At 38.7% G+C, this 12,791-nt stretch overlaps 1 protein-coding gene across 1 annotated transcript; it reads left to right on the top strand.

Annotated features, from left to right (window-relative positions):
• The first annotated feature begins 64 nt into the window (after nucleotides 1-64).
• LOC121322312 (zygotic DNA replication licensing factor mcm6-B-like) lies at nucleotides 65-11,828 on the top strand. The gene is made up of 17 exons (XM_041262101.1): nucleotides 65-841; nucleotides 2,307-2,453; nucleotides 2,680-2,793; nucleotides 3,208-3,457; nucleotides 3,704-3,869; nucleotides 4,100-4,245; nucleotides 6,757-6,907; nucleotides 7,155-7,296; nucleotides 7,965-8,106; nucleotides 8,393-8,500; nucleotides 8,649-8,804; nucleotides 8,915-9,043; nucleotides 9,171-9,332; nucleotides 9,496-9,634; nucleotides 9,952-10,122; nucleotides 10,998-11,137; nucleotides 11,279-11,828. The coding sequence occupies exons 1-17, from the start codon at nucleotides 744-746 to the stop codon at nucleotides 11,396-11,398; spliced, it is 2,481 nt and encodes an 826-aa protein (XP_041118035.1). The 5' UTR covers nucleotides 65-743; the 3' UTR covers nucleotides 11,399-11,828.
• Nucleotides 11,829-12,791: the final 963 nt, after the last annotated feature.

Raw genomic sequence — 12,791 nt, 5'->3', positions numbered from 1 at the left:
AAAGTTTTTAAATGCAATGAAACATGGTTTTCAGAGTAATGCTGTTTATTTTACATGAAGGAACAAGTTTCTAATAGACCAATTGATGCATAAAAGGTCTTGTATAGCATACATAGTGTGATACCCAACTGCAATAACATATCTTATGAAACGATGTTCGGTTGTTGGGTATCTGCTATGTGAGGTAATGTTTTATTGTAATTGGAAATGAATCCTGATCATTTTCACACTGGAAGAGTTCAAATGATATTATTTGGTAAGAGAGAAAAGGGGATCATCTGTTTTTAAAAGGTTTGCGTTTACAGTGTGTCACACTATGTAATGGACTCCAACTGCAACACTTTTTAAAAATAAGTTACGACCAAAACTAACGTGTTAGGCAGTGTTCAGTAATATACAATAACCTTCCTGAACAAGTAAGCAATTTTAAACACGACATAACAAAGATCCAAGTTCAAGCTGCGTCCATTTTTTATGTATTTTGGTATGGTTACAAACCACTCCCCCCACACATTTTCTCGCAGCTGGGATTGGCCAAAAAACTCAGGGCAAAAGTAATTTTTCGGAAAGGGCTCACTGAATTGGCTATTGGTGGCGCGAAAGAGAACACGTGGGTTAGAGACCGGCGCGAATTTCTCCTGAGTAGTGTTGCAGGAGAGGTGTGTGAGTGATTCATTCTGGTGTACATGTACTAAGAACTTAATAAAAACGTAAAACCGAGTTCTACAACATTTCAAGAAAATATGGATATCCCGGAACCCGCAGCTGGAGCCAACGGCCAACACGTTAAGGATGACTTGGCAGAGAAGTGTCAGAAATTGTTTCAGGACTTTTTAGAAGAGTAAGTACAAATATAGCAACAGAAACAATGCAGTATATTTCTCTTATGTTTGGTTTGTATTTTAACATTTGCAGCTGTGTGAATTATCATATTAAAATGTGTTAATATTGAATGTGGTTTTTAAAAGTGAGTATTATACAATATAATTTAATTAAGTGCATTAAACTATGGCCTGTAAGACGAGGTCCCAGTTAAAAACAAGTACACAATTACGGCGATATTCTGCTGTATCTGTGGGGAATAACTAACCAATGAACACATTTATGATTATTATATTTTAGTAATGTACTTTTGTAGGAGATTAGAACATTTCGCGTCAACATAAAAAGGTTGTAGGTTGTAGCAGCTGAGACTATTCGAATACTAAATTTAAGATTGAAATCAGCCGTAGTACCGTTTGTGCAACAGGTTGAGAGCTTGGCCTGTCTTTTTGCAAGTGTGCAAAAAAAAAAAAAAAAAAAAAAAAAACGCATGGAAAAAATTTAATTATAAAGTTAGTTCATTGTTTATTTCTGGCATGGTCTGTTTAATTTAACTTCCTTAAAAAGTTTCACGATAAGGTTATTCGGCATACAAATGCCATTTCACATTGTATGCTGCAACCCACGTGTTACATTGTTTAGTCATTAAATTAGTTTAAGTGTTCTAGTTTTTTTGACTGTTGAATGTTGTTTTGATTTCTGCAATGTTCCTCTGATGCACATTAAGTTGTGTCTTTCTCAAACAAAAGCTGTTCTTCCACGGTTTCTGCAGCGCCATGGTCTGCAGTGAGTGACGTCATCAAGCCGGGAGATGACACTGTAATCTGTTTAAATTACTCCAGTGCGCTAATAAAACATCAAGGAAACCATTCTGGTGGGGTGGGAGGCTCAAACATAAGGTTTTTGCCTATTCAGATTACTTAAAAAAAAGTGTACATTTCATGTGAAAAGTATATGTATTTGGTGTTCTATATTAACTTTAAAAACTACAAAATTAATAATCTGACTATTGCACCCTAAACTGTTCCCAGACATAACCAAAAACAGTGATGTCAACATCATCCGATTCAGAGACGCAGAGTCACTTAATGTTTAATTCGAGGTTTTTAGCTTTTGAATTCTAATTTTATGTATCAATCTTATTATTTTAAACTTGTTCACTGTATTTCTGTTTTTAAACCAAGTTGTTGCTTACTTGCCAATTTTGCTGTAAAAGGTTTAATTCTGTATTTTTTTATTTTTATTTTTTTTTACTGTATTGTAAAGCACTTTGAGACACTTTGTGAAAAGTGCTATATAAATAAATAAACTTACGTTATTACATGTTCCTGTAATTAATTTATATTTATAAACTGCTTCATCCTGTATTCTTATGGTGGTTAGTCCTTAGCTATTCTGTTTTTCATCAGTTTAAAATGTGCATATTTCAGGACAGTTTACAGAAGAGTTTTAAACCGGAAGTTAAACTCCTAGTTATCTCCCAGGTTTCAGAACAGTGATGGGGATGTGAAGTACCTGCGTGATGCAGAGGAGCTGATTCGTCCCGAGAGGAACACTCTGCTTGTAAGCTTTGCAGATTTGGAGCAGTTTAACCAAGAGCTTGCAACCACTGTTCAGGAGGAGTACTACAGGTAATGAACCAACACTTGGCAAGTTTGAAGTAAATTTTGGTTGTGATCCATTTGCACATATGCTAAAGTGAATGTTTTAAGTAAACAAGGAGAGAAAGCAGCAGGGTGTATGATGGAACATTATCAAATACTGTCATATGAATAAATGGCTGTATCTTTAAAAAAAAAAAAAAAAAAAAAAAAAAAAAAAAAAAAAGTAATCCCATTACACATGGTTTCCTTTCAGAGTGTATCCTTTTCTGTGCCGGGCTGTGCGAAGTTTTGCTCGAGATCACGGGAATATGATTCCAGCCAACAAGGAGTTCTATCTGGCAATCCAGGATCTGCCATCAAGACACAAGTAAGAATGCATTACATCTGTTTGGTGTCAGGCTATTAAAAAGACCATGTGAAACCATAAATTAGAAAGAGTTGTAAATTGAAATACTGCTTGCATATTGGTTATCCTTAAGTATTAAATAAATAACTTAATTATCAGTAGATAGGTGTTATTTTCACAAGATCACCTGCAGTTTCTTAGACGGATCATTATTAGAGGGTCATGTGTTCTAAGCTGAAGGAATTTGAGTTGTTTTTGGTAAGCAATGCGACACGTGTCAAAGAGAACAGTGGAATTAAATCAGATGTGCTGGCTGTGTTCACTGTACATCAGTGCAGTGTGTTTCTCATGGCTTAGGTCAGCTGTTGCTCACTTACAGATATTAAAGCCATTGCTCCTCCTGCTCACTGAGACCCAATCCTCTTTCCTGTCCAGGATCAGGGAATTAACGACTGCACGGGTTGGCGCTCTGGTACGGATCAGCGGCCAGGTGGTTCGTACCCACCCTGTTCACCCTGAGCTGGTCAGTGGCACGTTCCTGTGTCTCGACTGCCAGACTGTGGTTAAAGATGTAGAGCAGCAGTTCAAGTACACCCAGCCCAACATCTGCCGAAACCCAGTCTGTAGCAATAGGAGGAGATTCATGCTAGACACCAACAAATCAAGATTTGTTGACTTTCAGAAGGTACGTTGAACAACTACTGTGAAGAATTTGGTGAACCAAAGCTGCTGTTTTTTGTTTGTTTGTCTTGGTCGTTTCTGGGGTTTTATTGTAAACTTCACTTATAGTCTCTGTTTTCCAAAGTCTGTACAACATTAAAAAGATGCCATTGAATGATTACCACACTCTGGTTTACGAATATGAGGCCCTGTTTTTGTTTTGTTTTTGCTTTGTACAAATATAAACAAACCTCCCCATCTTCCTCTTCAGGTTCGTGTTCAGGAGACGCAGGCAGAGTTGCCCCGTGGCAGCATCCCTCGCAGTCTGGAGGTGATCCTGCGTGCCGAGGCAGTGGAAACGGCCCAGGCTGGGGACAAGTGTGACTTTACCGGCACTCTGATTGTTGTCCCTGATGTGTCACAGCTTTCTTCCCCAGGTATTAGCCTTTGACTTGTCTTCACCCTGGAATATTATTCAAAGCTGGTTGTTTTACTAATTGACTACTGCTCTCTCTGATTTACGAATGAGGCCCTTCCTGAATTTGTTATTGCTTTGTAGTACAATCTGCTTTAATCATCTCAACGGCCCACCTAAAGGAGGTCTTTATTGATGTATTTGATTTTGTTTGGAGGCATTTTAACTCCGGTGGTGACTTTTCTTTTTCAGGTTCGCGTTCTGAGACAAGCTCCCGTGTTGCTGGCTCAGAGGGTTATGAAAACGAGGGAGTCCGAGGATTGCGAGCTCTGGGAGTGAGGGACCTCTCCTACAAGCTGGCCTTCCTAGCCTGTTATGTGGCACCGACTAATCCCCGGGTATGTGTGAGTTAGGAGCAGGGGGTCTGAGGGCCATAAAATGAAAGTAATACAGATTGACACTTTGCTATCTGCTCCGCTGTAGGTAGTTAAGAGCCCTTTTGCCCTTCCAACCTGTTAGTTCAACACATTGACCCGTTCTTTGGTAACTGTCTGTAACTTTTTTTTTCTCCAAGGGTGTTTTATTTAAGTTTACCCAATAATAAATAATAATTTTAATATAGCTCTTTTCATAGTGGACCAACATCACAAAGCGCTTTACAAGATACGAGACTAGGGTGTGTGGACTATGCATCAGCTGCAGAGTTACTTACAAGAACGTCGCAATGAGTTAGTGGCTGAGCTAGGATTTGAACCGGGCACCTCCTGGTTACAAGCCCATTTCTTTACACTGGACAACACAGCCTCCTAACTTAGAATGATAAAGTTTGAATATTAGATTTCCCTTTCCTTTTCAAGATATGACAGGGGAATCTAACACTAGTCTCGTTTTAGTTCAGACCTTGACTGCCATATGGGGGCTGTAATAAGGTGGATCAGATCAGTTGAGGGTGAGCTGTAAAAGAGTGAATATGTGTTTTATTCAAGGAATGTGTTGGTGTTTTTGTGTTTTTTTCTGTTTTACAGTGGCTCTCAAAAGTATTCACCCCCCCCTTGGACTTTGCCACATTTTATTGTTACAGCATGGAATCAAAATTTATTTAATTAGGAGTTTTTGTCACTGATCAACACAAAAAAAGTCCATAATGTCAAAGTGAAAAATAAAATCTACAAATTGTTCTAAATTAATTACAATTACAAAAAAGAAAATAATTGATTGCATAAGTATTCACTCCCTTGAGTCAATATTTGGTAGAGGCACATTTGGCAGCAATTACAGCCATGAGTCTATTTGGATGCTCAATCTCCGTCAAGTTGGACGGGGACCTTTGAGCAGCAATTTTCAACTCTTTCCACATATTCTCAATTGGATTGAGGTCCGGTGTTTTGGCTGGGACACTCCAGGACATTGACCTTTTTGTTTAAGCACCTCCAGTGTAGCTTTGGCTGTATGTTTGGGGTCATTGTCTTGCTGGAAGATGAATCTTCTCCCACGTCCCAGGTCTCTTGCAGACTTCAGCAGGTTTTTCTCCAGAATTTCTCTGTACTTTGCTGCATCCATTTTGGCCTCTATCTTCACAAGCTTTCCAGGCCCTGATGCAGAGAAGCATCCCCATAGTATGATGCTGCCACCACCATGCTTCATGGTAGGGATGGTGTTCACAGGATGATGTGCAATGTTAGGCTCGCTTAGCGTTGAGGCTGAAAATCTCTATTTTAGTCTCATCAGACCATAGAATCTTTTTCCACTTAGTCTCAGAGTCTCCCACATGCCTTCTGGCAAACTCTAGCCGAGATTTGATGTGAGTTTTTTTTTTTTTCAACAATGGCTTGCTATTGTTGCCGTATGTACAGTGTCTCCCAGCTCAGCCGTGGAATACTGTAACTCCTTTAGAGTTGTCATAGGCCTCTTGGTGGCCTCCATGATTAGTGCCCTTCTCGCCCGGATACTCAGTTTTTGAGGATGGCCTGTTCTAGACAGATTCACAGTTGTGCCATATGCTGTACATTTCTTAATAATGCACTTTACTGTACTCCGGGGGATATTCAGTGCCTTGGAAATGTTCTTATACCCTACGCCTGATTGATGCTTTTGAAGAACCTTATTCCGGATTTGCTTTAAATGTTCCTTCGTCTTCGTGATGTAGTTTTGTTAGGAAATGTACTAACCAACTGTGGGACCTCCCAGAGACAGGTGTATTTAACCTGAAATCATGTGAAACACCTTAATTGCACACAGGTGGACTCCATTCAACTAATTATGTGACTTCTAAAAACAATTGGTTGCACCAGAGCTTATTTAGGTGTGTCATAGCAAAGGGGGTGAATACTTATCCAATAAATTATTTTCTGTTTTATATTTGTAATTTAGAACAATTTGTAGATTTTATTTTTCACTTTGACATTATAGACTTTTTTGCGTTGATCAGTGGCAAAAACTCCTAATTCCACGTTGTAACACAACAAAATGTGGAAAAGTCCAAGGGGGGTGAATACTTTTGAGAGCCACTGTAAGTATGACGTTAAACATCAAGCAACATGTTTTTTTTGGTTGAAACATACTAAAACAAAATCATACGAAATGTGCAGAGAATTATTTAAAGGAAAATATCCTGTTAAGAAATACGGGGAGCCACCGTCAAAGCCGGCCATTCATAAGTTAGTGCAGAAACAGAGAGAGACTGGTTCTACATTTCTAACTGCATTTTTCTAATTTTATTAGGTAAACGTTTAAATAAAACACCCTGTTAAAGCACAGGGCACGAATTCTGCTACATTTATTACAAAATATTACGCCATCTGTATTCTGCACCATGTTAGTCTAGCTGTCCTACCAGTTAGAACACAAATGTCAACTCTAAGTAGTTGGTTCTTCAGTGTTGTAAAAGGAACTCCTTTGTGCTGATTTAGTTCGGCGGTAAGGAGCTACGAGATGAAGAGCAGACTGCTGAGAGCATTAAGAACCAGATGTCGGTGAAGGAGTGGGAGAAGGTGTTTGAGATGAGCCAGGATAAGAACCTGTACCACAACCTCTGTACAAGCCTTTTCCCCACCATACACGGTAAGAGGTTGGCTATACTGGATTGATTAACAACCAATAGCAGCTACAGGGAAATATTTATAGAACTGTTAGCATATTTACATAAACCAGTTATCTTATGCTCAGTCAAAAACTGCATCTTGTGAGGTTTTGGTTGAAGTAGTGTTGCTCGCCATGGTATGCTTGTTAAACCAGAAGTCTTTGAGCTACTGAGGTTTTGATGGAGAATGCTGTCATCCTCATCCATGTTTTGTTGTTTCTCTGTTAGGTAATGATGAGGTGAAGAGAGGCATCCTGTTGATGCTGTTTGGAGGAGTTCCCAAGACCACAATGGAGAAGACATCGCTGCGTGGTGACATCAATGTCTGTATCGTTGGAGATCCCAGTACTGCAAAGAGCCAGTTCCTCAAGTGGGTATCTGAAACAGGGTTGCCAGATTTCTGCTGGGTTTATAGCCAAAATTCACTGCAAAAATAGCCCAATTATTTGTTTCAACTGAAAGCAAGCTTATTGTTAACATGCAGGCCTATGCATTAAAAAACAAACAATCAAAAGCTTTAATAAGAAAAGATACCTAGTATAAATTTGATACAAACTACAAGCCCCAGTACAGCTCATCCATGTGTCACCAAATCAGCAAATTTGTATGGAAGCTCTGAAGGGACAAATAAACATTCATACCAGAGAAGCAACCAAATTACAGCGTGATCCCTTTATTGAAATACTAATGCTGGTACTGTATCCCAAACAATATTGCAAACTTGAAAAAAGTTTAAATTTTTTAAAGTTATACCACTATTCTAATTGTATTATCAACCTGCGACTCCTTAATATTTCCCGCGGCTGTGTTTTTAAAGTAGCCGAATTCTGTGGGAAAACCGCAGACCTGGCAACACTACGTCTCTCTGCATTGGAACCTATTGCATTGCCATGGCTCGCTCCTTATTTTTTTTTTATTTTGTTGTTGGCCTTGGCTTGCTTCTATCTACATTTAGATGAGGTCACCATTGAAATCTGCTGTTGGTACTGTACATAAAGGAACTAAAAAAATAGTTTTATGTTGTCATTGTCCCCCCAGGCATATTGAAGAGTTCAGTCCCAGAGCTGTATACACCAGTGGAAAAGCCTCCAGTGCTGCCGGGCTGACTGCTGCTGTAGTGAGGGATGAAGAATCCCATGAGTTTGTCATTGAGGCTGGCGCGCTGATGCTGGCTGACAATGTAAGTAGTTCATCTGTAAAGTTACACTTCCATCAGTAATAAGATAAAGAAATATAGAAAGGCCAAAAACTTGTGTTTCTTGTGCATCTAGTTTTTATGTTGCTGTGAGAATTTGTTCTAGCTGAGTAGGTCAAAACTGTAATGCACTTTTATATAGAATGTACTGTTTTGTTACATTCGGTACAGCTGATTAAATAATTAATTCGGCTATTTTGAATGTTCGCTAAATTTAACGTATGTCAAGTGAGATTCTTAAATTGTAATGGATAATTTGTTTGTTTGGTAGGGAGTCTGCTGTATTGATGAGTTTGATAAGATGGACCTAAAGGATCAGGTGGCTATCCATGAAGCCATGGAGCAGCAGACTATTTCAATCACCAAAGCGGGAGTCAAGGTAAAGCACCTGGTGATAAACACGATGACGTAGGTAGGACTTGTGAGCAAACTGTGAAGTGTACGGTGACGGGTTGGAGAAAATTTGACTGAAGCAATGGCTGACACCTGGTTAATTTAGAAATCTTCTAAACTCATGCCTTTAACAGGCCACCCTGAATGCCCGGACGTCCATTTTAGCAGCAGCAAACCCTGTTGGTGGGCGCTACGACAGGTCAAAGTCCCTGAAACAGAATGTGAATCTTTCTGCACCCATCATGTCCAGATTCGATCTCTTCTTCATTCTGGTAGACGATTGCAATGAGGTAAGAACTGAACAGCACATACCCTATGTCCTCTCCTTGTTATCTGCAAACTTAAAGCTGCTTTTATGTATGACTCTTGCCGATATTCATTTTGTCTCTTATTGTTCCAGGTCACGGATTACGCCATAGCCAGACGTATAGTGGATCTCCATTCCAGAATTGAAGAGTCTGTTGAACGCCTCTATACCTTGGATGAAGTTCGGAGGTACCTGCTCTTTGCAAGGCAGTTCAAACCAAAGGTAACTAACCCAACCTTAATGGTCAGTTTGTAGTAAACCAAGCCCCTACTTGTTAATGTTTTGACCTAGAGGGTTTTTAACGGTTTGTAAAATTAAGCTGTTCCTTTTTAATTTTGTCCTCTTTCAGATTTCAAAGGAGTCAGAAGATTTCATCGTTGAGCAGTACAAGCGCCTACGCCAGAGAGACGGATCAGGGGTCACCAAGTCGGCTTGGCGGATCACTGTCAGGCAGCTGGAGAGTATGATCCGCCTGTCTGAAAGCATGGCCAGGATGCATTGCTGTGATGAGGTGAGGAACTGGATCTGCTTCAGTCTAGCTAACCCCCTGTGCACTAGGGTTTCACATCTGCACTGATCCTAAATGCAATAACTTGAGCCTGTTTCTGAACTAATGTCAAATTTGAATTGCAGTGGCTTCATCAGTGTCCTCTGTTCCGCTTGCTGTCTTGCAGGTGCAACCAAAGCATGTCAAGGAAGCTTTCCGATTGCTGAACAAATCCATCATCCGGGTGGAGACTCCAGATGTCAATTTGGACCAGGAAGAGGTGGAGCCAGAGGAAGAGGATGCAGCAGTGCAACATGGTGTTAATGGTGTGCAGTTTATGCCACTGGGATACCTCTAATTTTCTTATTTGACCTCCTAGTATCTAAATGGGATATAATGCATATTCTATATAAGTAATGCTATACTTTGGAGCAGGGGTTATATAAAGGTGAAGACAGTTTTTCATGTATTTTATTTACTATTACATGAAGTAACAGCACATCCTCCTGGTTACGTAATTAAGGTATTTGTTAAATGTTATTATATAATTAATATAGCATCTCACTGATAAAGCATTTTTTGGTGCACTTGTATATCTGGTGAACAAATTCATGAGTCATGATGCAAAAACTTACTTCAACAGGTAATGATGGGGTTGTACCAAATGGGGTCAGTGGTGATGCGCATGGAATCAGTGGACATGCTGAAAATGGGGTCAGTGGCTCGGCTGCTCAACCGTCTCTCATACTGTCTTTCACTGAGTACCGCCGGATTTCGAACCTTGTGGTCCTCCATCTCCGACAGGCAGAGGAAGGTTAGTGCTGCTTCAGAATAGCTAACAGAAGCTATCTGTTATGAATAGGTGGTCATCTGAATGTCATTTTTAACCATTAGCGGTCCATTTATTCAGCGCTTGTCGGGCACATCAGGTCCAATTTATTTTCACACGTGCCGTTTTAATTTTTTTATGAGTAAAATAGATTTAGAAGGCCCTGCATAGCAAAAGGGTATCAATATTAGATCTCCAGCCAAGCCCCACCCCTTGTTCGCTGTATTTTTCACATACCTCTTCATAGTCATGATAAATCCTCTCCTGATCACTCGTTTTATCACCAAACTCCTCAGTAATGCAATCCAAGTCATTATTTTATTACTATAAAATCTCAACTCTGCAAATGTCCATGATATTCTTTGAGCGCTGGATGCAGAAGCAGCAGTGCAGGGGCTATGTACCAGGTGGTACTTTTTTTTTTGGGCTTCATTCAGCTCCTCTCGATCTCACTCGGCCATTGAAAGGTTTTCTCTGCTTTTTCCGGAGAAAAAACAACTAGAGACCTGTGCCTGACGTCTTTTTGATGATATCGGACTGGAAAGGGAAAATTGTAATGTCGGACCTGGTCTGACATAGGACCGCAAAGGGTTAAAAATATATATAATATATATATATATATATATATATATATATATATATATATATATATATATATATATATAATAATTTTTAGTAATACATTCATGAAATTCTCATGTATGTCTAACTGCCCTAAGACTTTTAGAACCACCAACTTACAAGATGCAAATACTAAGTGACAAATAATGTGTTGCTGTAAAAATGAATAAATAAAATAAGTGACTGGTAGTGGGGACAAATATAGGCTTACATTTTTTTTTGTTTTTTATTCCCGGCAGAGGAAGACGAATCTACACTTAAGAAAAGTGGACTGATAAACTGGTACCTGAAGGAAATAGAATCTGAAATTGATTCTGAAGAAGAGCTTGTTAACAAAAAGAAAATGATTGAAAAAGTCATTCACAGACTTGTTCATTATGTAAGTACTGAAGTGATATGGTTAATAATTATGGCATTTTAAATATAGGCATTTATTGCATTCTGAAGGACACGTAGAACCAAAGCTACCTGTGTTTACTTGAAGGATGGCAGTAATTCGGATGTCTGTTTTATTTTAAAGGACCACATTCTGATTGAGCTGACGCAGAGCGGTCTAAAAGGATCGGCAGAAGCAGCAGAGGCTGAAACAGGGGAGGATCCATTTTTGGTTGTGAATCCAAACTACACACTGGAGGATTAAAACTTGGAAACATAGACTGAAATGTTTTATTTTGCACTTGTTTTTGGATAATTTTCCTCAACACTGTGTGTTTTAACCATGCAGTTGGATCTGTGGTTTTATTTGTTTAATGAATATGTCTTGTATTTTATCATTTGTCTAGATATTGTACTTTTTATCAGTGTTATGGTTTCATGTACTGCATTTGCATGCATTGTTTATATAATTCCGTTGCTACTCATACAGTGGAATTTTGAAATGCTGCTTGTTTTTATGAAAGATTGTATAAAGAGAAACCTTATCTATCTGATTGCAAAGTTTGTACTGGAAATGGTGTAAATTCAGAATGTTTTGATTTCCAGGAAGCATTCATGTTAGGAAACAAAAATAATAAACTGCAAATTGCTTTGAGGTTAATTTTTTGTAGGGAATAAAATATACCCTGTTTTAATGTTGAAACTTTTACTTGGTCTCTTATAGCTAGATTACTAATTAACTTTTTTTTTAACCAAAGATGAAAAACAATCCCATTTAACTACCCGTGTTCTTTTTGTGTGTGAATGGTTTTATATTTAAAAACTCAAACAAAATTACATCATTAAATTCAGGAGTGAGTGTTTTCGCCACTCTAAATTTCAAATTACTAATATAAAATATCATTAACCTTTTTTATGTTGAATGATGCGTATCTATCTGTAGCAGGGCAGTAGGAAAGCCCTGATGTTTAATCGTAATGTTTATTTTTATAACGGGGGTCTCCCCCTCCGCCCCTGTGTTATTTTGTATTTGTTTATTTGTTTTTTGTATTTTATTTTGTATGCAGATGACGGCGAACCGCCGTGTGTTTGGTTTATTACAAAATAAAAATAAATAAAACGCACGGCCACGCCCATAAATAAATATATATATATATATATATATATATATATATATATAAACAATACATACACAAACAGAAAACACAGTACAGGAGCGGAGGGGGAAATCAAGTTCTAAAACCACTAAATGTACAGGCCTCCTGTTAAATTGTGTGGAATGCCCGGGTTGTATAAAAAAACGAGATAACTAATTTTATATGTATACTGAGCATCAAATGAAACCTCACTTATTTTTGAGAATCAAAAGAAACGTATCACTTATATTTGCATAACATTCCCTAGATGAATCCACTAGCTTTTTACTGTTTGAGACAAAAATCTCGTCCACGCCACTGAATACGACTAATTGTCAACTGTAGTGCTTCTACGACGACGTTTTACTAGACAGCTAGACCCGTCATCCAGAGTGTCAAACAACGGACAGTAGTTTGGCACCACACAGGACCAATATGGCAAGTAGTCCAAACTCATACTTAACGACCGACACTCGTGTGTTTCTGCCTAATATGTCATGCTAAGGGATCAGGTCGGAGGGT

This window comes from Polyodon spathula, chromosome 10 (assembly GCF_017654505.1).
Source record: "Polyodon spathula isolate WHYD16114869_AA chromosome 10, ASM1765450v1, whole genome shotgun sequence".
Taxonomy (NCBI): Eukaryota; Metazoa; Chordata; class Actinopteri; order Acipenseriformes; family Polyodontidae; genus Polyodon; species Polyodon spathula.
The sequence above is the reverse complement of the archived record's forward strand: the minus strand, read 5'-3'. Positions and strand labels throughout refer to the sequence as shown.